This window comes from Myotis myotis, unplaced genomic scaffold (genome assembly GCF_014108235.1).
Source record: "Myotis myotis isolate mMyoMyo1 unplaced genomic scaffold, mMyoMyo1.p scaffold_m19_p_18, whole genome shotgun sequence".
Lineage (NCBI taxonomy): Eukaryota > Metazoa > Chordata > Mammalia > Chiroptera > Vespertilionidae > Myotis > Myotis myotis.
Genome location: NW_023416322.1, coordinates 6238464 through 6264911, shown reverse-complemented (window position 1 = coordinate 6264911; position 26448 = coordinate 6238464). Strand labels below are relative to the sequence as shown.

General features: G+C 51.4%; 2 protein-coding genes across 2 annotated transcripts; both read right to left on the bottom strand.

Annotated features, from left to right (window-relative positions):
- Positions 1 to 338: 338 nt before the first annotated feature.
- FCRL6 (Fc receptor like 6) lies at positions 339 to 3239 on the bottom strand. Its single transcript, XM_036343822.1, is given in 8 exon segments — positions 339 to 472; positions 885 to 1036; positions 1038 to 1164; positions 1311 to 1399; positions 1401 to 1595; positions 2059 to 2262; positions 2264 to 2318; positions 3221 to 3239. Coding segments are annotated over 8 exon segments (975 nt in total).
- A 19182-nt stretch (positions 3240 to 22421) lies between these two features.
- Positions 22422 to 24319, bottom strand: DUSP23 (dual specificity phosphatase 23). Its single transcript, XM_036344493.1, has 3 exons — positions 24185 to 24319; positions 23818 to 24086; positions 22422 to 22822 (listed from the first exon to the last, which is right to left on the bottom strand). The coding sequence occupies exons 1-3, from the start codon at positions 24237 to 24239 to the stop codon at positions 22637 to 22639; spliced, it is 510 nt and encodes a 169-aa protein (XP_036200386.1). The 5' UTR covers positions 24240 to 24319; the 3' UTR covers positions 22422 to 22636.
- Positions 24320 to 26448: the final 2129 nt, after the last annotated feature.

The window sequence follows — 26448 nt, the reverse complement described above, 5'->3', positions numbered from 1 at the left end:
CAGTTCTTCTTTCTCTTCTGCTAAGACCAGAGTTCTGCTGAGTTTAATGAGAGAGTTGGAGGCCTTGGCGTTTTTTTAGTCACCTTGTCTGAGTTTTGTCCTTTGTGTGCCTCTGTCCATGCCCTAGTGTGCAGTCATCTGTCTGTGTGCGTCTCTGGGTGATTGTGTATGTGTTTCAGAAGCTGCTAAGGGTCCCTCTATGTATGACATGTGACAAGGAGTCCCTCTTCCCACCCGATACCCAGGAGAAGAAAGCACTGGATCTGTCACACTCTGGCATTCCGAAGGCTGGCCCGTGTCTGGCATAGGGACTCATCACCTAAGAAGTTCCACAAGAGTTACTGACCAGTTTTTCTCCAGGGTCTGAAATAACCCAGACGTGCAGCAGCAATGACCATCACAACAAGCAAACTTGCAGACAGCCGAGGAACCAGACAGTTACTGCTGCTCGGAGAGGACAAGGCATGAGGTCCTGGGGGATGAGGAGGCGTGACCATGCATGTTGAGGATGAGATTCAGAAATGTGCTCCGAACAGGCACAAAAGAGGCAGATGGCTGGCATGAGGGGCAAGCACATGGCCTGGCCTGCACACGCCCTGGAGATGGGAATCAGGGATGACTCAGAGGAGGACAGCAGGGAAGGGCCATTATTATGGAGGACTATGTGGCCCTCGCTCTGTGCTGCCCATTCTCCATGGACTTCATTGTACCGCGCCCCTCCCCACCCCCGGTTCAATGAATAGATACTCCAAGCAGGGTTCATGCTGAATCGTGCAGTACTTGCTATGGGCTCAGCACTGTGCCCACCTGGTGGGAGGTACATGGAGTAGTGGGGTCTGTCCTGGCAGCATGGGGCTCAGAGATGGGTGAGGGATAAGATGTACCATCCAGGGAGAATGTCTCAGGCTGACTTGTCTCCATGGAGACCCTGCTCTCAGCCTCACACGTGTGGTTCCCAGCATCCTGCTCTGACATCCTTGGGAAGAGAAGAGAGACAGCTTCGCCGTGGGGGGCTGAGCAGTTCCCCAAAATCTCCCTCCAGGTAGAATGAGTACAGAATAGGAAGGGAGCCCCTCTGAGCTTCACAGAGGAGCTTCACCATGTCTCCCACAGTAAGACCAGGGGGCCCGGAACTCAGGGTGAGCAGAGAACAGGACATAGGAGCTGGGGCAGCACCCCAGGTGAGAGGTCAGCTGGAACACCAGGACTCCTGGCTCCACCTCCCTTAGAGAACACTCCCCCACTCCCAGGGGGCCCCACTGCCCAATGCCCAGACCCCTGAGGAATATCTCCATCCCTCCCCCACTTACCCTACATCCTGATCTCCATCTGGGGGCTCTGTTTCTGGACCATGACACCCCCAGGGGCTGCCTCACACCAGTAAATCCAGAGTCTCCCTGCTGGCTGCTGGGATGCAGAGCTCTGAGTGGAGGCCCCTGCTCTGCAAGGTGCAGCCTTCCTTGTAGAAGGAGAAGAGGAGCCATGAGGCCGTCCTCTGAGGGTGGAGTTTTGTCTGGCATCTCGGGGTCAGGGGGCTTCCCTCATGGGGCTTGGGAGAGGGGACGATGCTCAGCACAGGGGGCAGGAAGAGTTCTGGGGAGAAGTTAGCCCAGGGCTCAGGAGGGAAGTCCTGCACAGTGAGGCCCCAGGAGGCTGAAGGAGACAGGATCTGGCCTCTCACCTCCCCATGGGCTCTGAGGCAACTCCCACACAGCCCCAGCCCCTGCACCCCAGAGCCAAGGGCCTTAGAGGACATCTAGTCCCCTCTGGTCTGGCCCAGGTCTCAAGAGGGGGATGGTGAGTAGCAGAGCTGGTTCAGGGCATCTTCCCACCCCTCTCTTTCCCCTGGCTCCTGATGTGTCCTAGGTGTGGGGTGGGGAGGTGAGGGTGGTGTCAGGGCATGTGGACAGCATCCTGGACAAGCTAGGGCCCTGTGGATTGGCCCTGCATCAGGGGCAGCCAGAGGGAGGGGTGCTGCCCAGAGAGCTGCTGACCTCTGAGACCAGATCCCAGAGCAGCACCTTCCTCTCCTTCAATCCCCCAGCTGGTGACTCCCCTTGAACTTGAGCCATGGCTGTCCCTGAGGTGTGTCTGCCCACGTGTAGAAAGTGCGTCGCCGCCCTAGTGCAGCTGTACTGGCCACTGTTCCTCACTGTGGCTGTCCCATGGTCAGAGGCTGGCTAGCCTAAAGAAATGGAGGGGTTTTCATCTGTGTAGACCTTCACCTGGGACAGGGCTGAGTTCTTCCTTCCCTGGTATCCCAGTCAGGATGTCTCCTTTAAACACGGGGTTTGGCCAAAAATGGAGGGACAGCTGGACTGTGACACCGGAACAATGTCCTCCTGGAGCTGCAGGACCCTTCAATCCTTTCTCTCACTGTCTCTCAGCCGAGGGCCTCCCATTGAGGATGGAGGCCAAGACAGCACTCCACAGCTGTCCCTGTCCCTCAGTCCTTCATGCCAGGCTAGAACAGGGTGGGACCTTGAGTGCCTTTACTCCCTTTTCCTCTTCTCTCCTCTTCTTCTCTTTATTCCTTCCCTTCCCCTCCCCTTCCCTATTCTCTGCAGCTTCTGTCTGGCCGTCTTCCCTCCCATCTCCTTGTCTCCCTGTATATTCTACTTCCCTCTACCACCAGGCCGAGCTTGGGTCAAGCTGGATTCTTTCCACTTATTGCTCTGCCTCATTCCTCCTAACCTGATGCTCGCTCCCCGAGGTTGGGTTCTTCGGCCCTGGCTACCTCAGGACAGCTCCTGCCGCCTCCAGGGAGGTGCTGGAGGTGTGTGTAGCAAGCGCCACAGCCTGGGCTCCTGCCTCCTGCTTCCCTTGTCAGGCTTCCCCAGGCCCCGCTGCTATTTCCACTCCCTGCAGGAAGTTTTATTTCCATTACAGTCATGGGAAGGGCTCTATAATTTCTGTCCTCATTCCTAAAACGCATTTTGTACCCTGAGGGGGATGAGAGAAGAGCCCCTGGGGACCCTGCATCATCTGCAGGGAAGCCCCAGGCTGGCCGTTCTTCTTTGACAAGCCAGACACTATGGGTCCCAGATGGCCTCAGGCGCCAGGATGATGGTCCGAGCATATTGATGAGGACTCAGATAGGGAGACTTACCATATCAGCTCCTCGGAGAGGCCCAGCTACCCCGCCTTTGCCTGGATCTCCTTGGATCTTTAGGTTCCACTCCCCTCACCCTGGAAGAAATGATGCTCAAGGGTAACTGACTGAGGTGCCTGGCGTCCATGACTGCTCTTTCTAGCAGCACCAATTGTTGGTTGGCATTCTCCCTCCCTGGCGTCACAGAACATGTCCTTGAAGGTCAAAAATGATTATAGGTCAGAATCTTTTCTTACTTGACAGAAAACTCTGTGGAGGCCAGTGGAACAGGATGGACAGGAGGGCAGGGAGCTGAGGGAGAAAGTAGGTTGATCTGCAGACAACACACCTGTTTCTCTGACCATGAAAAGGAGAGAAGGGAGACCTTGGCTTTGATGAATGGAGAACACAGGAGCTCCAGGCCACTGCAAGGAGGAGACAGAGGCCAGGCCACTGCAGGGAGACAGAGGCCAGGCCACTGCAGGGAGACAGAGGCCAGGCCACTGCAGGGAGACAGAGGCCAGGCCACTGCAGGGAGACAGAGGCCAGTCCACTGCAGGGAGACAGAGGCCAGGCCACTGCAGGGAGACAGAGGCCAGACCACTGCAAGGAGACAGAGGCCAGTCCACTGCAGGGAGACAGAGGCCAGGCCACTGCAGGGAGACAGAGGCCAGGCCACTGCAGGGAGACAGAGGCCAGTCCACTGCAGGGAGACAGAGGCCAGGCCACTGCAAGGAGACAGAGGCCAGGGCCACTGCAAGGAGACAGAGGCCACGGCTACTGCTGAGGAAACAGGATGGAGTCCCAGAGCCACTCTGCTGGGACTTGAGTTACCCTAGAATTACTCTCAACCTGAGACTAGTGGAGTCCTGGGTTTCTCCTCTTCCTAGGCATTAGTTAAGACTCCTGCGGGAGGGGCCTAGTCTGATATTGCTCTAAACCTGTTTCTGGGAGACCCAGTCACTTAGTCACTCAACTTTTATGGTTGACTCACTGCCTGGAATCCTGTTTTGTCCCCATCCATTCATTTTTTGTGGCCCAGAAACACACTTGGAGATAGAAGAGGCATAGATAAGACTAACCAGTTTTCCCAACATAGGGAACTTCAAGAGAACAAAATGAGAAAGTTATGTTAAATAGTAGAAAGAACTTTCTGACAAAGAGGCCCTAGAGTGGGTGCTGATGTCCATTTAATCATCCAATTTGCTAGCCCCTTAGGCACCTAATCATCCAACCACCTAACCACCAGCCACCCAACCACCCAGATACCCAACCATCCAGCCACTTAGCCACCCAGTCATCTAAGCAACTAGATACCTAACTGCTCAGCTACTCAGCCATTTAGCCATCAGCCACCCAGTCACCTAACCACCCAGATACCCAGCCACCCAGATACCCAGCCACCCAGCCACTTAGTCACTCAACATTTATGGTTGATCCTCTGCTGTACATCAGTTCAAATGTCACCTCCATAGACATGTCTTCCTGCGACCCCCAATCAAAAGAATTCTCCCCAGTCGCTATCATCAGCTCTAATTGCATTATCATCAGAGCACTTATCACTATTTGAAATTACATTATTTATTAAATTTCCTACTTATTATCACCTGTCTGTTCAGGCTAGAATGTAAGCTCCATGAGAGCAGGGACTCTGCCTGTCTTGCTCATGGCCAGATATGACCTCTGGCCAGGATCTGTGCTGAGAACACAGTCTGTGCTCAATAGGCAGCTGTTGAACACACATGAATGTTAGTTCTTGTACCCACTCATGTGGGACAGGGGTTTTATATGTGTGTGTGTGTGTGTATACAGTTAATATATATATATATACACACACATATATGTATATATACACACACATATATATGTATATATGTATACACATACTCATCTATAATAATAAAAGCATAATATGAAAAACGACCAAACAGCAGAACAACCATCCGGACGACCTTCCGGATGACCCCACTATGACACCCACTGGCGCCAGGCCAGCCAAGGTGGGTGTGATGTGATTGGTCGGGGGGCCACCATCGCCCCATGATCATCCCACAGAGGGAGGCCCAGGCCACCCTCTGCAGGGTGATCGATGGGGGATTCCGTGTTCGAGCTCCCCTAAGAGGGAGGCCCAGACCACCGGCCAGCAGGGCGATCAAGGGGGGGAAGGGGGACTCTGCGATTGCCACAAAGGCGCAGGCCCAGGCCACCCTCTGTGCGACGATCGATTGCAGAGCCCTGCAATCGATCACCCCACAATCTATCATCCTGCAGAGGGAGGCCCAGGCCACTGGCTAGCAATGCTGTGGCAGGTGTGCAGGGCCGGCCAGCCATCACCCCACAGAGGGAGGCTCAGGCCACTGGCTAGCAATGCTGTGGCAGGTGTGCAGGGCGGCCAGCGATCACCTCACAGAGGGAGGCCCAGGCCACTGGCTAGCAATGCTGTGGCAGGTGTGCAGGGCCGGCCAGCCATCACCCCACAGAGGGAGGCCCAGGCCACTGGCTAGCAATGCTGTGGCAGGTGTGCAGGGCGGCCAGCGATCACCCCACAGAGGGAGGCCCAGGCCACTGGCTAGCAATGTTGTGGCAGGTGTGCAGGGCCGGCCAGCGATCACCCCACAGAGGGAGGCTCAGGCCACTGGCTAGCAATGCTGTGGCAGGTGTGCAGGGCCGGCCAGCCATCACCCCACAGAGGGAGGCCCAGGCCACTGGCTAGCAATGCTGTGGCAGGTGTGCAGGGCCGGCCAGCGATCACCCCACAGAGGGAGGCTCAGGCCAGCCAAGCAATAGCACCCCATGCCTGTTGCCTGCAGAGGGAGGCGACTGGTGGCAGGGTAGTGGGGAGCAGTGCTGCACAGATGGCAAGCAGTGGCAGTGGCAGTGGCATGGCCGGGGCCAGCTGCCGGCAGCAGGGGCGTGGGGGGATGAAGGAAAGCCTTGATAGGCCCTGATCACCGGCCAGGCCTAGGGACCCTACCCAAGGGGTCCTGGATTGCGAGAGAGAGCAGGCCTGGCTGAGGGACAACCCCCCTCCCACACATGAATTTCGTGCACTGGGCCTCTAATATATATATATATTTAAAACTCTACAATGGACCTAAAAATATAAACTTTATAATGTTTGGCTACAACTCTCCAAACTAGTGTCTCTTTCCTTCCATGAGATCATTTGTCAAAATTCTTGTCATTCTAGCTTTTGCCGCAATAATACTAGCAAGCAGCAAAACTGGGAACCTCGCCCCCAGGGTAACCTATCCTCCCCTTTCATATCAGTAGTCAGGCAGCTGAGACCCCTGTTTTTTCCTCCCGAAAGATAACATCGAGGCCTCAGTGGTATTTTAGCTCCAGGCCCAGACAAGTGACACTGTGATGGCCTCAGGACCAGCTTTCCCCCTAAAATCACTCAACAGGACTGCTTGCAAGCCTTCACCAACCAGTCTCTCAGGGAATCATGCTGCTGCAACCCCTCACTCCAACCAGGAGAAATCGATACAGCGTTCCAGCCGACTACAATCAAAGTCCATCCCCTTATGATCTCGATGTCCCTTCTCAGCAGGAAATAACTATGGAAGAAATGACCTCTGTCCCTATTCCATAAAACAAAAAGGCTGGAATGTTAGGTCTGATAAAGTAATTGAATCATCTAATCGATACCCCACTCCCCTGAGAAACTGACTTTTAGATCATTTCGCAAACGGCATTCCCTTTCGCTTAGACCAGTGGTCGGCAAACTCATTAGTCAACAGAGCCAAATATTAACAGTACAACGATTGAAATTTTTTTTGAGAGTCAAATTTTTTAAACTTAAACTATATAGGTAGGTACATTGTTATTAACTTAATTAGGGTACTCCTAAGGCTTAGGGAGAGCCATACTCAAGGGGCCAAAGAGCCGTATGTGGCTCTCGAGCCGCAGTTTGCCAACCACGGGCTTAGACCACATTCCTAAACCCAGTAACTTTCCCTTCCAGACTTACCCAGGATCCGGACCTGCCCAGAGAATTTCCCCGCCAACAAAGCCCATCTAGAATCCTTTAAAATCTCTGACTCCCTGTCCCTGGGTGCTGGCGCCATTTTGGGGCTCGGCCCATCTGGTTCCCAGATGACCTAGTAAATTTACAATTCTTTACCCTTTGGGCCTCGTGTGTACCTCCTTCCGTGAACCTAACAGGGATGTGTTAGGAGAGGGATCAAACCCCTTAATGCTAATGCTCTAAATAAAACAGGCCTGACAGGAAGTGGGGAGGGCAATAGAGGGGATGTTCTTCCAGAAGGGACTGGAAGCCCAGGTGCCCTCATCATTCAGGTCAGCTGCAGGGGATGAGCTGTGAGGGACAATGGCTGTGGGATGGGAAGAATCAGTCCCACTACTGAGAGGTAAGAAGAGCGAGCTGAGTAGCTGGGGTTATGGGGCAACACCCGGCGTAGACACAGAATGGCGGGCTCCAGAGCCATCCACCTGAGCTTGAGCCCTCACTCTGGACCAGGGGAGGGCAAACTTTTTGACTCGAGCGCCACAATGGGTTCTTAGACTGGACCGGAGGGCCGGAACAAAAGCATGGATGGAGTGTTTGTGTGAACTAATATAAATTCAAAGTAAACAGCATTACATAAAAGGGTATGGTCTTTTTTTTCAATAGTTTTATTCATTTCAAACGGCCGGATCCGGCCCGCGGGCCGTAGTTTGCCCACGGCTGCTTTGGACACTAATCGGCTGAGAGTTTGGCTAAGTTCCCAACCTCTCTGCACCTGAGGCCCTTATCTCTAACGTGGATTAATGATTACACCTGCATCAGAAGGTTGTTATAAAAGTAAATGAGATAAAAACATGTTAATAGAACTTTCTGTGATGATGAAATGTTGTCTGGGCTGTCCAGTCGCTACTAGCCACATGGAGCTATCAAGCACTTGAATCAGCTAGTGGGATGGAGGAACTAAAATGTTCATTGTTGTTAATTGTACTTACTTTAAATAGCTAATGTGACAAGTGGCTGCCTTATTGGGTATTGCAGGCTTTGACAATGCTGGGCGAGTAGAAAGTGCTTGATGAACCGTAGCTGTGGTTGAGGAAGAGTCAGAAACCCTGAGCCACCAGAGCCTTCCTCCCAACCTCAGCTTTTCCCAGTATCTCCCAGAGAGGGGAAGTGATCTGTGCACAGGTTCTCAACCGTAAGGCCTGCTGGGATTGGAATCACCTCCCTAGATGGGACTGGGGGCTCCAGGAAAGACCTGAGACCATTTCTCTGGGTTAAGTCCAAAGGAAAGAACAAACTGGGAAACAGATCAAAAACTTAGAACTTAGGACAGAAGCTGAAAAGACCAGGAGCCAGAGGGCCTGGAGCCAGACTGGGAATGAAGTTGCGGGCCTTGCCTGCGGGCGCAGGAAATGCTGGGGGGTGTCTGTTCACCTCCTCTTTCCCTCTCGTTTCTAGAAAACAACTGGAGGGCGCTTGAAAGAGCTGGTGCGACCCCTTGTGGCTCATGGACGGCAGTTGCCCTAAGGAGGTGCTCTTCATATGCACTGAAATGTCATTTTCCATTTCCCTACCAACCCCTCAATCCAGCCAGCTTTTTTGTTGTTGTTGTTTTTTAAACTCTTTCTGGATGCCCACCCCTCCCTGCCTCTAGGAGCTCAGGAAGAGATGGGCATACACTCAATATTGTCTTTTCATAAAATATTTTTCTTGCCTCCATTATTATATTTTATCACACTTGTATGTTTTATTGCTTTTTTCTACTTCTAGCTTGTGATCTCCTCAAAGGCAAGGGCCAAGTCTAATTAATCTTTGCGTCTCCAGGCCTAGCACATTCTGAGCTCTAAGATACACCCAAGTATAATGTTAGGAGTTCTGGAGTCAGAAAGATCTGGATTCAAATCCCAGTTCACTGCTTCCTAGTTGGAGGGCTGGGGTTAGTGGCTTAATCTCACTAGCGTAAGGTTTTAAATTTGTGACATAATAATGACATCTGATTTCTAGTATCATGGGAAGGATTACACTTCTTTTTCTTTTGCACACACAGAATCTTGTTAAATTGGATTCTACCCTTGTATCTTCTTAGGAGCCTGATAGTACTACCAGTGCTATCCTAACCTTTCTCTCCTTTGAATTTAGTCACACCATTTCAACTGGGTCTTTCTCATTGATGATTCTGAAAGATGCTCTAGTCTCCATCTGAAAACCAAACCAAACCCTGCCAGCAACCCTGCTCTGGACTCCACACCCCACCCCCACCCCCCCACCCCCGTGAGCCCCATTCACAGACGAGCTACTTGAGAGCGGCCTCTGGTGGCCGTCAGCAGTTGGTGCTCTGAGACTCACTGTTGTGCCTCAAATGGTTACAAGTGTTATAAGATACTGATCTTAGCCCTTGGGGCAGCTGGTTGGGGCCACACTTGAAGCTGGAAGCAGCCTTGCTCTAATACAATGTTCCATTTCAACATAATTTTCTACATGAGCCACCAAGTGAAAAGGTTTGGAAGCACCAATGTTCATTCCCTGACTCCCTGTCTCCATCTGCCCCCCCTCACCCGTTCCTCAACCCATTCCAGTTTGGCTTTAGCCTCCTTCATGCCCGTCTCCAGCATATTTACCCCATGGACAGGTTTGGTCCTCATTCTGTTTGATGGATGCCTACATTGTTACTGCGGATTCCTCCTCACTTCCTTAAGCCCCCTGCCCTAGGACACCTCTCCTGGTTCTCCTTCCCGCTCTCTGCCATTCAGCTGCCTTCCTCTAGTGCGGTGGTTCTCAACCTTCTGGCCCTTTAAATACAGGTCCTCATGTTGTGACCCAACCATAAAATTATTTTTGTTGCTACTTCATAACTGTAATGTTGCTACTGTTATGAATCGTCATGTAAATATCTGATATGCAGGATGGTCTTAGGCGACCCCAGTGAAAGGGTCATTCGACCGCCAAAGGGGTCACGACCCACAGGTTGAGAACCGCTGCTCTAGTGGCTTTGAAGTTCTTTAGTCCCTGATTCCAGGCCCTTTCCTCTTTTCACTCACTCTACAGTCTCTCCCTAAATAATCTCATCTGCGCCCATGGTTTAGCCCAGCCGTGGGCAAACTACGGCCCGCGGACCGGATCCGGCCTGTTTGAAATGAATAAAACTATTGAAAAAAAAGGCCGTACCCTTTTATGTAATGATGTTTACTTTGAATTTATATTAGTTCACACAAACACTCCATCCATGCTTTTGTTCCGGCCCTCCGGTCCAGTTTAAGAACCCATTGTGGCCCTCGAGTCAAAAAGTTTGCCCCAAAGTTGCCTTTCCAGCACAGACCATACCGGGTGTTTCAGGTAGGAAACTGCTCACCTGAGAGCTCGTGTGGATGTCTCAGACGCGCCCTCAACTTAATGTGTCAAGACGGAGCCCAGCCTCTGCCGCCTCCGACCTGGTCCTCTCTGGTGTTTCCTGTGTTCGTCAGCAGCACCCTCTCCAATCAGAGATCTTGCTTCCATGATTCTGACTCGCCCCAAAGTGCAAATTATCCCAACAAAATGTTCCCATTAATAAGACCCCTTTTCATAACAGGCATCGTGTATGCGTGTGCACCTGTGTCCACGTGCGTTATATTCAGTTGTATGTGGCCACTCTCTTCCACTGGGCTTGGTCAGGGGACACACATCCTGTCCTAACACCTCGCACATCCGTCGGGCATTAATTCCCACACAGAATTTCAAGCTTCCTGAGGGCGCGGCCATGCTTGTTTTGTTCTTTGCCGAACCTTCAGTGCCCGGCACAGCATATGTGCTCAACAAGTGTGTGCAGGAGGAGCCTGAGAGGAAGCTGAGGCCCCTGGTACTGGGGTGGCTGCTGAATTGTATTCTCATCCGCCTTCCTCGAGGCCCTCTCACCCTCCCATGTTCTTATTTGTAAATTAATGGATTTTAGGGTGAATATCCTAAAACTCTGAGTTAGTCTAAGATCCACATAATTCAGTACCTTTATTCCTTCCTCAGTGGCACTGGGAGATTGTCTTTGGACTATATCTTGGAGGACCTGCCATTTAATCCATGGCATTCCTTTGAGTCACAACTCCACCCCCATCTCTGTTTCCTTACTTTTGATTTTATACATATAATTACTTTCTGTCTTGCATGTATCATCCTATGTAGCATGTTCACATTTTTTTCCATTGTGGTTCAGATAGGACATCCTTGCCTAGAGGCTGGAAATGAATGAGGTTGACATATTTAAATCTTATGTAAATGGCATTTTATTGTGGGAGGATTCTGCAATTCATCCTGCTCCTCAGCACAGTTTGTGAGTTGAATCCATACTAACACATGTGGCTATGACTCATTTCCACGGTGGCTTAGTATTTCATGGGATACATATAGACTCACTTTATTTGTCCTCATAGTGATAGATAATGGTCCCATTTTCGATTTTTGACCATTAAAACGCCGCTGCAAGGACCCTTTGTATACACCTCCTTGGGCACCTATCTCCTTGCTTGAGGTCCACTGGCTGGGCAGATAGTCATTGTTGAGAATGAATCCCAGAGATGTGTTTAGGGCAGGGTCCTTCCCCTGGGTCACTGGGACATGTAGTCTTACCCCACCTCTCACCCAACTCTTTTTAAAATTTGAAAACAATACAAGACAACAACTTGCCCATCCTGAACTAAGACTAAAAAGGACCCAGCTTGGTAAAACAAACATCTGTATGCTTACATCAGAATACACAATGGTAACATTTTAACATATATATTTGCTTCAGATGTTTTCTTTTTAAGAAATAAAACATACACTCCTTCCAGCCAACATCAAGCCATGAAAACAGGGGCAAGTGACAGCCGTACCACTATGAGCCCGGATGCCTGCTGCCAACACTAAGATGGGCTTGCACCACATACATGTCTGCATGTGGGGAGGCAAGTGCCCAGTCTTGAGGCTGGACCTGGACAACTTCTCTGGGCTCGGAGTGCTGTACGTGCAAAACAAAGATTATTGACATTGTCTACAGTGCATCCAACAACAAACTGGTCCATGCAGAGGCCCTAGCAAAGAACTGCCTCATGGTCACGGACAGCACACGGTACCGACAGCGCTGGAGTCCAGTAGGCACTGCACCTGGGCCGCAAGAAGGGGGCCAAGCTGACTGCTGAGGAGGAAGAGACTTTAAACAAAAAATAATCCAAGAGCCTGGCTGGCATGGTTCAGAGGTGGAGTGCCGGCCTATGAACCAGGAGGTCACGGTTTTATTCCAGTCAAGGCCACATGCCCAGGTTGGGAGCTTGATCCCCAGTGTGGGGCCTGCAGGAGGCAGCTGATCCATGAGCCTCTCTCATCATTGATGTTTCTATGTCTCTCTCTCTCTTCCTTCCTCTCTGAAATCAATAAAAACAAACAAAACAATACAAGAAAATTCAGAAGAAATATGATGAAAGGAAACAACGCCACGATCAGCAGTGTCCCAGAGGAGCAGTTCCAGCGATGCTTGCGCGCATTACCCCAGCACCAGGCCAGTGTGGCCAGGCAGACGGACAGCCGTGTGCCGGAGGGCAAGGAGCTGGAGCCCTAGCCGAGAGCATCAAGTCCTGAAAAGGCACATAAATCCTCTTCCCTCCTATCCTAGCTCATGTAAGAAAGGTGTTTATTCTAGAAAAGAAAAGAAATAAACATTCAGTTACCCTGGAAGTTCTCCCTGTTTTTTCACCAACTTCCCTGTGCATGTGTCCAACCTGATGAATATACAGTCGTATCTTATTCTTATTGTTGCTTTACTTCCCATTTCCCTAGTTCCTTTTTGTCCCCACCCCATTGACTTCCTTTGTGGTTTGTGGGTTCCGGTTATCAGATGAGCAGAAGTGGGTTGGGGTGGGTGGAGGGTCACTCTCAAACTGTCCGGGGTGCAGCCTGACTCCTGTGCGGGCCTGGAGCTCTCCACGCATTCCTGGCCTCCTTCCCCTCCTAAAGGGTCTTGGGGACACGTGCCAGGCCAGATCCAGTGCCCTCAGGACTGAGGAGCAAAGTGTGGAGATGCAGGGTCACCCTCCCTGCCCAGCCTCACCTTGAGCTCTGAAGGCTCCTGTGAGGAGCAGGAGAGGGCTCCCTGGTGCCCATGTGGGCATGTTGGGGGTCTCCAGTTGGACAGTGCCAGTCAGGAGAGCCTTGGGGTTCAGGGTGCTCTGGCATTTGCAGCTGCCTCAACTCCGATGAATATCGCGCGTGCTCTCATGGTGGGAGCTGTTTTTGGCGTCCCTGGTACTGTCCCTCCTTGGCACACACCACCTGCCCTTCACTTACAGAACATACGGTCTGGTCTGTTTGGCTCCTCTGTACATGACACGTCGATGACTACTTGGAGAAAAGAAGACAAGTTTAAAGGTAAGAGGTCAGACATCATGGGAGAGAGGCGTGGGGAATGGGAGTGCAACTGAAGTAGAAGGTTTGCAACCACAGGGCACCCCTCGGTTTGGGGAAAATAGGGAGAAATACCAAGATTCTGGACTGAACCCAGCACCAGGGGTCGCCGCCCCTGCAGACTTATGAACCAGGTCAACTGGGCTATGGCAACAGCCCAGGATTCCAAATGTGATTCACCCGGAGCAGCGGGGATGCAGGAGGAGCGCCGGCTGGAGGACACAGTTCCAGCGCATGCGGGTGGCACTCACCTGAGACCCTTTCCCACGTCAAAAGCATGAAAAAGTCATAACCTGCAAGTCCAGAGGGCAAGCAGTCCAACTTGACCCCTTTACTGTCATCTGCAAGGCATTAAAGCCACTGACTTCCAGCAAGCAGGGAGAGCAGGGTCTCTTAGCTTTCATCTTCTGGAAGGTCTCCCCAACCAGCAGCGATGAGACCTGGTCTTTTAGGCAGCATTACACCATGAAGTGCCAGACTGCTGCTAGGTCACGGGGCCATTCTGCCAGAGGGCAAGTTAAGAAAAACAGGCAAACAAAACAAAATGAAGCAAACCAAAATGGTGCCTCATGGCATGCCCTCTGCGCAGAGCCTGTGAACGCCACCCTGTTGATCGGATACGATCCTAACCTAGTCTGAATCTCTGCTGCCCTTTCACCAGCTTATCTCACTGTGTTTTCTGTTCCCACCGGATGACATATTTGCCCCATCATCCTGCACGCACGCACGTTCTTTATATCTTCCTCTTCCCCGCACTGCCCCCCATTCATCTTGCCCACCTCTCTTTCCAAGCCCCTCTCTGTGGACTCCGCACCTAGTACATAATATTAGTAATTTTAATCACATCCAACATTTTGTTATCCCTTACCAGGGGTTCTCAACCTGTGGGTCGCGACCCCTTTGGCGGTCGAATGACCCTTTCACAGGGGTCGCCTAAGACCATCCTGCATATCAGATATTTACATTACGATTCATAACAGTAGCAACATTACAGTTATGAAGTAGCAACGAAAATAATGTTATGGTTGGGTCACAACATGAGGAGCTGTATTTAAAGGGCCAGAAGGCTGAGAACCACTGCTTTAGGCTATCTGAGCACACCCTCCACATCCCATCGAGAGTTCAACTTTTGGAATTGTACCAGACACACTCCTCATTTCTCTTGAATCACCCCGGCATTGCCTGAGTATTTATGTATTGCATCTTTTCTAACTGTATGTACCCATCTTTGCATGCACACTTCGAGGGGTGCATGGTGTCATGTCTCCCCCACTACATTTATTCTTTTCTTCCCATTTCTGCATCGATGTGCAGACACCCAGCCAGGTGACAGCATGTCACATGTCAGTTGCCAAATATTTATGGAGCACCCATGTGCCAGACATTGTACGGGGTGCCACCTGCATGGGCCCGGTCCTTAAGACTCTAGGAGGAAAGAGAGACATGAAGCAACTAAACGGGTCATTATAGATGAGCAAAGAACCAGATAGTAGAATGACAAATGCTTTGGGAATATGTGTGTGTGAGGTGGTGGGAGACCTTTCTCCCAGGAAATAATGTTAAACTGACACCTCTGGGGGGTAGGAGTTGGGAGCTAGGCAATGAGTTGAGATCGCGTGTGCTGGGCTCCTAAGTGGGGAAAGCATGAGCATTTGGCCGTGTGCTGGAAAGGCTGCCCAGGCCTGCCATGTTCCGAAGGCCTTTGGGGCTGTCTCCTGACCAGCTCCTGAGCTCTCAGAATACCCTGCCTGATGATGGGAGGGTCTTTGTACTGAGAGCGTGGGCCAGGCCAGTCGTCTGTGCTAACAGCGTGGTGTGGTGAATGCCTACTTGGTGTGCACAGGTAGCTGGGGCCCTGCTCTCTCAGTCTGACCTCCATGGAGACTGACTAGCTAAGGTCAGCCGTGCAGGTGCTGCATCCTATGTGGCCCCAGCAGAAGCCCTGGACACCAAGGCCTGGGGGAGCTTCCCTGGTTGGCCATGTTTTTTAAGCGCGGTCACACCCTGCTGCTGGGAGAACGAAGCGCTGTCCGTCAGCTCCCCTGGACGCTCTGCCCGCTCCTCCCGGACACTCTCTGCCCCGTGAGCCTTTCTCCTTTGCTGATTCTAACGTGCATCCTTTCACTGCAATAAGCCATCAGTGAGAGTAGAACAGCTTTTCTGTGGGTTTTTCTAGCAAATCATCAAACCCGAGGGTGGTCTTGGAGACCTCAACACAGGTAGAGCAGAGAGAACGAAGGCGATGGGGGTGGGGAGAGCATGAGGCGAGGGAGGAGCTGGAGGAAGGGAAAGGGCTCCTCGGGGCCTTATAAGCGATAGTCAAGAATGGCTTAGTTCTGCCTGTGGGCTTGTTCCCAGTGTGGTTACTTTATTAATTCTATTTCATGGCCCTAGGCTGCACCCAGCCCCAACTAGATCTCACAAAGGGCGCCTACAGAAAACATGCAGATCAGTACATTTTCTTGGGGTGTGTTCGGAGGAGCCCAAGGACACATAAAACCCACGCAGGTGAGCAGGGCCACCTGGGTATGGCCCACCTTGGGTATGGAACAGAGCTGCTACTCCATATATGCTGGTGAAGAAACAGCGTTGTGTTTACTATAAAAGCCAGGAGAAAACAACCCAGAACTGTTTGCCATAGACATAGTGAAAACTCAGGGGTGTCCTCAGCAATTTCTTTCATTATCAAATGTCCATGGCAACAGAATGAGTAAAGGAAAAAGCAGGGCGAGAGAGCGGTTGAAGCAATTTATTGCCAGAAAGGACGGAGTTATCAACGTTGAAAATAAGTCATCAACTGCAGGCATGGACGTGCACCAAAGCGTCTCTCAGATTTCCGCTTGCTTGGACAAACACGCGGCCTTCTCAGGAGTATGCCTTGGATCCGTAATAGCCAGAGAAAATTTTAAAGTAATGGAAGGAGTGCTTATGTAACTCATTTTAAAATCAACAGGGGACTATGTTTTAGATGGTGCAGGAGGCTGGAGGCAGAGGCCTGTTCGGGTTGATGGCCGCCGCAGCCCAATACTGCAAGTCGAGCGTCCCTGTTGAGGGGCTGGGGGGAGAGTGGGGGTGATGGAGGGGAGCCAGGCAATCACGGGGCTCTCCTGACAGCTTGCAAGCCCAGAGCTGTGATTCCAGGGAACACAAGATGCTGTTATATATTTTCCAATTACAACAAAGTCTTTTCTCTCTGCTCCTAAGAGGGAAGGCAGTTTATAGTCAGACAAACTCAAGTTTGAATCCTGTTCTAGCTATGTGACTCTGGGCGTGTTTCTTAAACTCTCTGGGCCCCAGCTCGCTCATCTGGTCATTACAGGAAGATCTATTCTTAGGCTTCTTTTGAAGACTAAAAGAGATGATGTCTATAAAGTACTGGGGATAGTGCCTGCCATGCATTAAGGGCAACAACAAAACCAGACGGATTTAGAGTTTTTAATAAACCATGAGACATAAAATGATATTTTGAGGGCTCAAGGACAGCACATGTGCTTAAGCCTGTCCTGCCAGGTAAGGATAGCCACTTGCTCTGAGTCAGACAATAGTGGCCGTAACAGAAGTGGCCTGAGAGTCAGCTTGATGAAGCTAAACTTTGAGCATGAAGGGGGACTTCCCCGTGTAACTGGGACCAGGGGCAGGTCTTGGCAGGCAGGTGTCTGATCGAAGGAGCAGAGTGTGGAGCTACCACTTGGGTTTGCTGCCAGCTCCTTCGCACAAGTGCGAGGCACTGGGCAAGTCTGCCATCTCTCTAAGCCTCAGTGCCCTCATCGATAAAAAAGAAAAAAGTGCCTGATTTTCAAAATGGTTGAGAGGATAAAATGATATAACCCAATGTATGCAAACACCTGCTCTATGGTGATGCTTCATAAATATGACAATTATAATCATACTAGAGGCCCGGTGCACAAAATTCATGGATGGTGGGAGGGGGGGGGGGTCCCCTCAGCCCAGCCTGCAATCTCTCCAATCCGGGCTCCCTCAGGGGATGTCTGACTGCCGGTCTAGACCAGCAGTCAGACATCCTCCTCACAATCCTGGACAGCTGGCTCCTAATCGCTCACCTGCCTGCCTGGTCACCCCTAACTGCCCCCTCTCCCCCGCCACCAGCCTGATCGCCCCTCACTGCCTCTGCGTGCCAGCCTGATTGCCCCTAACTGTCCCACCCCGCCAGCCTGGTCACCCCTAACTGCCCTCTGCTGCTGGCCAGGTTGCCCCCAACTGCCCCCTCCCTGCCGGCCTAGTCACTCCTAACTGTCCTCTCCTGCTGGCCTGGTCACCCCTAACTGCGCCCCCGCCAGCCTGGTCACCCCCAACTGCCCCCCCTGCTGGCCTGTCACCCCCAACTACCCTTCCTGCCAGCCTGGTTGCCCCTCATGGCCCCACGGCCAGCCTAGTCACCCCACGCAGCCTGCTGTTCAGTCATTTGGTCGTCCCTCAGGCCGGCCCTGGGCAGCTGGGGGGCTGAGGGGACTGGGCGCCGCCATCTTTGAGGGTGTGACAGTCAATTAGCATATTCCCTCTTTATTGGCTGTGGGTGCTGCCATCTTTGAGGACGGGGCAGTCAATTAGCATATTCCCTCCTTATTGGCTGTGGGTGCTGCCATCGTTGAGGGTGGGACAGTCAATTAGCATATTCCCTCTTTGCCGGGAGCCGGTCCATGCTTGCTGTTTCAAGGGACCTGGCATATATGGCATACTGTTCTTAATATGTTTGCTCACCTTTTTGGCACTATGTGTTTTAACCAAGGTCTCTAAGAAAGGGTGTTTCCCCAGGTAGGGATTTTCCCCTGAAGTTAGGGAGAGAATAAAACCTCTTAACTAAGTGCCAGGCGGGTAATTAATCACTTTAACTATGAACAATCATGCTTAAGCTACATAATCTTTACTTCCTGGAATGGAGATAAGAAACGCCCTAACCTTTGTAATAGAGATTGATAGGATTGAATCAACTGGTATAAATACAGATGTAATAAGACAGCAAGACACAGAACTTAGAACACAGAACTTAGAATACAGAACTTAGAACACAGGACTAAGAAGACAGAACCTACACAGAACCTAGAGACAGAAGACCAGAACTTGGCTGGAGATCCTGGCTGGAGATCCTGGCTAGGCTGCTGATCAACTGAACACTGTCTCCGTGCCCTTCCTTCTTCGCCGACTCCGTCTACGCCTTTGGGAACCCCTGGACTTGCTGGGGTTGGACCCCGGCATCTGGCGCCCGAACAGGGACCCCGAGGTAAGCCCCACTCTCGGGATGGATAGGACTCCACCGTAGGAAGAGGGTGGATAGTCTTCGCCGACTCCGTCCACACCTTTGGGAAGCCCTGGAACAGGATTCCCCTAGGTAAGCCCCCCCCTCATTGAGAACCCCCACACTCGGGATGGATAGAACTCCACCAGGGTACTGCAGACCCCCCTACAGAGGATAAGTAGGGTAAGAAGGTGGATAGTACAGAACTTAGATTGAGAAGATGTGCCATACTGAGTCCAAAGAAAGAAGACTCTGTATTGATCTTTACATTAAGAAGATGTGCCATACTGAGTCTAAAGAAAAAAGACTCTGTATTGATCTTTTAACACATATGCTTGCTAGCAGAGGAATTAAGGTTACTCCCAGTCAGACAGAACGTTTTATTTAAGAAGTATGTCCATGCTTTTCTGAGGAAGGAAAGGTAAATGTAAAGGCATGGGAGGAGGTAGGCCCAAGGAGCCTTATCCTTAACCCCACTGCAGCCTTTCCACCCCGGGAAAGTGCAGGATTGGCAAGCTCTCCCTGGGGTGATAGATCAGGACTCAGGTAATAGCGGAAAGCGCCAATCCTACTCTTAAAATGGATACAAGAGAGCATTTGGGGTTTTGTTTTTTTTAATGCCTGGCTTTTAAAAAATAAAAAAGGGGGAATTTGCCGGGAGCCGGTCCATGCTTGCTGTTTCAAGGGACCTGGCATATATGGCATACTGTTCTTAATATGTTTGCTCACCTTTTTGGCACTATGTGTTTTAACCAAGGTCTCTAAGAAAGGGTGTTTCCCCAGGTAGGGATTTTCCCCTGAAGTTAGGGAGAGAATAAAACCTCTTAACTAAGTGCCAGGCGGGTAATTAATCACTTTAACTATGAACAATCATGCTTAAGCTACATAATCTTTACTTCCTGGAATGGAGATAAGAAACGCCCTAACCTTTGTAATAGAGATTGATAGGATTGAATCAACTGGTATAAATACAGATGTAATAAGACAGCAAGACACAGAACTTAGAACACAGAACTTAGAACACAGAACTTAGAATACAGAGCTTAGAACACAGAACTTAGAATACGGAACCAAGAGAGACAGAACCTAGGCACAGACCCTACACAGAACGTTCTCTAGAGACAGAAGAACTTCGCTGGAGAGAACATGGCAAAAGATCCTGGACAGAAACTGGCCACAGAACCTAGAGACAGAACCTAGCAAGAGAACATGGCAAAAGATCCTGGACTGAACCTGACTACAGAAATGGGCAAGAGAACCTGACTAGAACCTGGTGACTGAACCTGGCTGGAGAACCTGAACTGAACCTGGCTGGAGAACCTAGCAAGAGAACATGGACACAGAACCTGGCTGGAGATCCAAGGCAGAACCTCTCTGGAGATCCAGAACAGAACTTGGCTGGAGATCCTGGCTGGAGATCCTGGCTAGGCTGCTGATCAACTGAATGCTGTCTCCGTGTCATTTCTTCTTCGCCGACTCCGTCCACACCTTTGGGGACCCCTGGACCTGCTGGGGTTGGACCCCGGCACCTCTTTATTAGATAGGATCAGTAAGCAAATGCAGTCACAACAACGTGTGAAGTGCATTAGTGGTAACTGACATTGGTTTGTCACAAAACAATCCCATGAGACTAAACTGGCTTTCTTCTTATAGAGAGTGACAAGATACAGACAGGCTGTTTTGTCTTTTTAAATGTATTTTTATTGATTTCAGAGAGGAAGGGAGAGGGAGAGAGAGAGAGAAGCATCAATGATGAGAATCATTGATTGGCTGCCTCCTGCACGCCCCCTGCTGGGGATCGAGCCACAACTGGGCATATGCCCGACCAGAATTGAACTTGGGACCCTTCAGTCCGCAGGCAGAGACGCTCTATCCAGTAGGCCAAACTGGCGAGGGCAGGGATGTTTCTCACACACAAAAGACTCCCTTCAGCAGGGAACTTGGACCACATGCCAGAGAATAAGCATGAATAAAACTTTAAAAACATGGGGGTGGGAGTCAGTGTTACTGCAGCCATGCCCACCAACAACTCATTGAGAATACAGCACTGCTACACATAGGAAGCAGTGCTGGGAACCCAGCCTGAAAAAAGGGGATGGTGTTTGAGGCTGTTTAATTTGGCCCCTTCTCCCCTGTCAAGATGTGTATCCACAGGAGAAATTCCCAAGTGCGTTCCCACCTCTGCTCCCACAGCGAACAAAAGCCTATGGCTGCGTGTGGTCTTGCTGATCAGATGCAGCGGCTCTCACCTGCGGCTGCTTTGTCCGCCAGGGACATTTGGCCATGTCTGGAGACATACTGCTGCCACTTTTTTGGAGGTGGCATTCCACTGGCATCTGGTGGGTAGAGGCCAGGGATGTTGGAACCCCCTAGAGTGCACAGGAGACCCCACAACAAAGTGTCCAGCTGCAAACACCAGCAGCGCTGACCTGGCGAAGTCCTGGTCTGATGCAATGTGAAGGCTCCTTGTCTATGGAGGGGCTTGTTCCTCACACCTGTCCTCTCAGAGGGGTAGAATGGGGGCGGGTCATGGCTGGTCTGTAATGCCTCACTGGTGGCCTTATACGGAAGAGGGGGTGAGCGAAAGGCAGAAAATCTGGGAGTGGGAATGAGCCCAAAGGGAATCTCAGACTAACCTCCCAAAGCAGATGGAAGGATAAGGACAGTTTCTCATTCCAAACCAACTCTTATTTAAAAGCTATTTCCTTAAGCACATAATTATGCTTATTTCCCCGAGGAATGCTCGAGGCAGAGGAGACCTGCTTACCTTATGGGAATGGAGGCTGCATAGAGGGTTTTATGGGTTAGAAATTCTTCTGTCCCCTTTGAAGGAGCCTCAGGAGGAAGGACAGGGCAGATCCCTCTCCTGCGAGCAGAAGACATGGGGAGGATGGAGCCAGGTTGGGACAGAGGACAGAGAGTGTGAGGACCTGTTGTACCACCTCAGCGGGTCAGGATCAGAGCAGAGACATGAACGTAGGGTGAAGCTTCAAGCCTCCCACCTGTCTTCACATCCTGGTAAATGGAGGGAAGGAATACAGGAAGCGGGCCGATCACACCCCTCCTGCCTTCATGTGCTCGCGCGCGCGCTCTCTCTCTCTCTCTCTCTCTCTCTCTCTCTCTCTCTCTCTCTCTCTCTCACACACGCACGCACACACACCTTTGGAAGATACTCTGGGTTGCATTAAGAAACAGAACGAGCCATGCTATTGGGGCAGGGCAGGTAAGGATGGAGGAAATTTTGATGAGAAGCATGTGAGCTGGGCACCCTGAGGCTGGTGAGAGGCCCACAGCCCTTGGGAGGTAAGCACAACATCCAGCCTTCTCTCTCCTGAGAGGGTCAAGGGAATGGCACACATGGGGGACGTGGGCCTAGACAGAGGGGCTGTGTCCACGTGGGCCCCCCGGCCTGTGAGCATCGGGGACCCTGGGCTTCAGGGGATTTGTGCCCTTCTCACTGACCAGCTCTCCAGAAGACCTATCAGATAATAGATAAATAGAGTTTCAGCATCTTTAAGAGGCTGAAGATGTGTGTTGTAGTCCTGGCCCATCCTCCCACTTTCTAGAAGTGCAACCTTGAAACTCTGAGCTTTAGCCACCTCCTCCACAGTGCCTTTCCGACATCCTAGGGCTACGGTGAGGCTTAAGCTAAGTTGACATGTAGAAGTGCTTCGTAAACTGTAAAGCGCTGGGCAACAGGAGCTGGTTCTTATAAGTTATTTATTCAAGGAAGCAGAAGAGGGACCCCCACATCAATGCAGCTCCAGACATCCCTCCGATCAGAACCTGCCAGCAGGAAGGGCGACGTCCGTCTCATGAGCCGGCTGGGAGCTGGAGGCTTCAGTCCACTCCCACAGCGCTGGCCCCTCTGACGCCCTGGTCGGGCAGCGGGCCTGGAAGAAGGGCGCTGGGGCCCCTATTTAGTTCGCTGGTAGAACTGGAAGACCGCTTTCTCCTGCTCATATGTCTCGATGGAGCCGGGTCGAAGCCGCCGGATTTCAGCGATGGCGTCTCCAGCAGCCAGGCCCTGCTCCTTCACCAGGTAACAGGCCAGCATGGTGCCCGTGCGGCCAAAGCCCAGGGCACAGTGCACTCCCACAGCCTGTGAAGCGGGAGCTTGGTGGGGTGGAGCCTGTGCCGCCCTCCCCACACTCTCCTGGCCCTCACTTAGGCCTGTCTCTCTCGCCCTCCAGCTGCTGCTTCTGGGCCAGGCCCAGGATCCTGCACACCTCACAGGGGCGGGAAGTGGCATTGAAGTCTGGAGGGCGGCAGCCCGATAGGTACCTGTGGCCGGGAGGCCACCAATCACCAGCAGAGTGGCTGGGTGAAGGGCTGGGCTCCTGGTCTGCCTCCCCACCACCATCTCCCTGCCTCTCCAGTGTAGAAGGCACTGGCCACGGGTGGCTACGAGGACCTGCCGTGCTGCTGGCCCAGATGGAGATGCCCAGATGGAGATGCCCAGATGGAGATGCGATGTAAAATGCAACCAGGTTGTGAAGATGCAGTGCAAACAACAACGGAAACACCTCACTAAGGATGTACTTTATACGGATTACAGGTTGCAACAGTATTTCTGACCCACCGGGCTAAATTATATTATCAAAATGAATTTCCCCTGTTCCCTTTTCACCTTTAAAAACGTGGCTGCTAGAAACTTGAACAGCACACATGGCTCCATTGTATTTGGACGGAGCCCTGGGAGCCCTGCCGTGGAAGACTGTTTATTAGCCTCCGGCTTCGGCCTCCACCTGTCCCGTGTCTGTCCAACCCTTTCTCCTCCCAGCCCTCAACTGCAACCGGATTTTCCTCTGTCCAACCCTTTCTCCTCCCAGCCCTCAACTGCAACCGGATTTTCCTCTCCACCAGCGGGTTCACCGGGCTGGGCCCTCCTCCGCCCGCTCACCGCCCCGCCCTCCCCTGGGTTTCCCGTTTCAGTTTCACACGGAGCCTCCAGGCCCCGGTCTTTCCCGTCTCCCTCCCGGCCCTGGGTCCCCGACCCTGCTCCCCCAGTTCCCCCTGCCCCCCCAGCTCCCCCAGCTCCGAGTGTCCCCGCTGACCCCGCCCAGGGCCCTTCCCCCGGTTTGACCGCCCGCTGACCTCTCCCTGGTCGTTCGCCTCGTCCACGATCTGCACGAAGCGGTCGACCTGCTCCGGGGCGGGCGGATAGAAGTCCGGGATGCGCAGCCGGTGCAGCGTGAGGCCGGGGCAGCTGTCCCCGTGCGGGGGCCCGCGCTCCGTCAGGGACACCAGGTGCCGCACGCCCTGGTCCAGCAGGAACTGGTAGTGGGCGGGGAGCCGGGGCAGCGCCAGCCCCGCCAGCCGGCCCGGAATCACCCACGAGAAGTTGGGGGGCTGCACGCCCACGACTGAGGGAGGGCCCAGGACCGCGGGTTAGCGGGAGGGGCGGCCTGTACCTCCGCCCACTGCTCCGTTCGCCCGCCCAGGCCGGGTCACCCCCACCTACCCGGCGCCGGCGCCTCCGAGGACCCCGCAGTCCCGGGGGCACGCCCCGACGACATCCCCTCTGCAGCCGGGACTGGCCCGGTCGCACGGGGGCGGTGCCTCGGTCTGAATGACCTGGGGGAGCACCTATCCGGCCCCGGCCCCAGCGGGACCCGACCCCGGCCCCTTGTTGATTGGTGGGATAGTCAATAATGGGCGGGATTACGGCAGGAGATTGGAAGCCACGTGAACAGCCAAGAAGAAAACCCTGGAAGGAATTAAGAATTATTTTCTGGGGATGAAGCCACCCGGGGCCGGACTCTGCTGCCCCCTGGCGGTGGGTGGGATTTATTGCATCACCTGCCAATCGACCCCCACGCTTGGCCTCCTTCCTCTTATGCCCAAGGGGTTGAGAGATGGCAAATCTACTTCCGCTCTGGAGGACGAATTTCCTCTGCAATGGCCGTTACCGTCACCCTCAGTGAATTTCTGAACACGTCCAATAAGAAGGAATCATTACTGTACGGAGACTATTCTCATTTTTCCACTGCTGGAATTATGAAAAATACGGGGTTGCCATCGGGTGCCCTGAAATGTAAAAATGAACAAATCGAGCATTTACTATATGCCAGATGCTATTCTAACCATTTACATGTGTTAACTCATTTAATTGCCATAATAATCTAATTACAAGGTAATCTAATGAACAATGTTATAGATCAGGGGTGGGCAACCTTTTTGTGAGTGCGTGCCAAAACCAGCAAAGTCTCTGACTCAAAATTCTTCTGCGTGCCAACCCTAATTTTTTGAGAACATGTTACGCCTACTTGATATCTCTTAAGGTGTACGTATGTGAAGAACCTTGAAGAAATAATAAAATTCATTCGAGCGACAAAAACACAGTATATGATGATGAAAAATACATTTATTTTTTAATGTATACATGTACACTGAGAGTCTGACAGAAAACTTTATGACTCTGTTTGATATTATCAGTGGGACTTTTGCTGCTGCATCACTGATGACAGAGATTTTATATCAGGTTTACATTTCATGACCTTCAGAGATATGCACGAGCTACTACTTTCATCTGTCAGGCTACTCCTATTACGAGACTTAACAAAATTCATCACTGAGAACAAAGATTCACAAGCGTATGTGGATGAAACCAAAACACTGGTCGGATCTAGGAAGGCAGGGAGAGTTAAGGCAGAGGCATAGAAATTGCTCTTCCCCTCTCTCGTCAATCCATGTCTTTAAGGATTACCATAACAAGTTATCTTAAAGACCATAATTGGTCTTTAAGATAACTTGTTATGTAAAATATTATTTATTTTTCTAAGATGCACCTACACTGAATTTATCTGAAAAATAAAAAACTCGATATTAAGAAAAAAATTGTTAATGGAAGATTATAAGAGAGGGTTTCGCGAACCAGCAAAAGTTACTGGCATACCATGTTTGGCACGCGTGCCAGGGGTTGCCCACCCCTGTTATAGATGAAACATTGAGGCTTCTGGAACTTGACACCAGAAGGTTCTGGAACTTGACTGAGGATGACTGACGGCCTGGGGATTTGAAACCAAGTGTCCTGGCTCCACAGTCTTTAACGACACAGTATTATTTCCTCAAGTGAAATGGAAGGCCTGCCTCTTCATGCAACCATCCTCATGTCCCCAAATGTCATCTGGATTAAATGTTTCAGAATTCCTTTTCTTATTTCATGATTTTCAGGCTCTATGAGCCACCCTCCCCTGGGGGAGGCTTGAGTTTATCATGTGTTCATAGAAGGTGGACCTATGAACACAACGTCTCAGTCCATATCCTCATTTGAACAATGTGCTTGTAGTGATGTGGATTAACTATACTTAGGAAAACACCTTATTGAATTTGCTTATGTACCAGGCCCTATGCCAGGTGTTTTCTGGAAGAACCACAGTGGGAAATATTTTTGTATCCCTTTTGTATTTGAGTAATCTGAGGCTTAGAGAAGCTGGTTAACTTGGCCAATGACACTCAACTAGTAAGTAGCTGGGGTGGCTGAACCAAGGTCTCTTTCATTCCAAACCTGGGGCCCAGCCATGAAGATCTACTTCCCTCCCTCTGGCCCCACCTACTCCTGTCTCACACATTTGACCATATAAAGCTCAGGTTCTAGCAAAATGAGAAGGAATTCCTCTTTCCTCCAAGTTCAAAGCCTACTCTGACCCTATGGAAATGCACTTCCATTTACCCAGACAACACTGAAGCATTGCCTCCACCCGTTCTCCCCAGGTTTAGGAGCTA

What these genes read in the sequence shown, in the direction of transcription:
- DUSP23 (XM_036344493.1), bottom strand. Translation starts at nt 24,239, where the DNA reads ATGTCGTCGGGGCGTGCCCCCGGGACTGCGGGGTCCTCGGAGGCGCCG. An exon ending in CTCGGAGGCGCCGGCGCCGG is followed by an intron (nt 24,087 to 24,184) that starts GTAGGTGGGGGT and finishes GCCCTCCCTCAG; the next exon opens with TCGTGGGCGTGCAGCCCCCC. An exon ending in AGGCGAACGACCAGGGAGAG is followed by an intron (nt 22,823 to 23,817) that starts GTCAGCGGGCGG and finishes CCCGCTTCACAG; the next exon opens with GCTGTGGGAGTGCACTGTGC.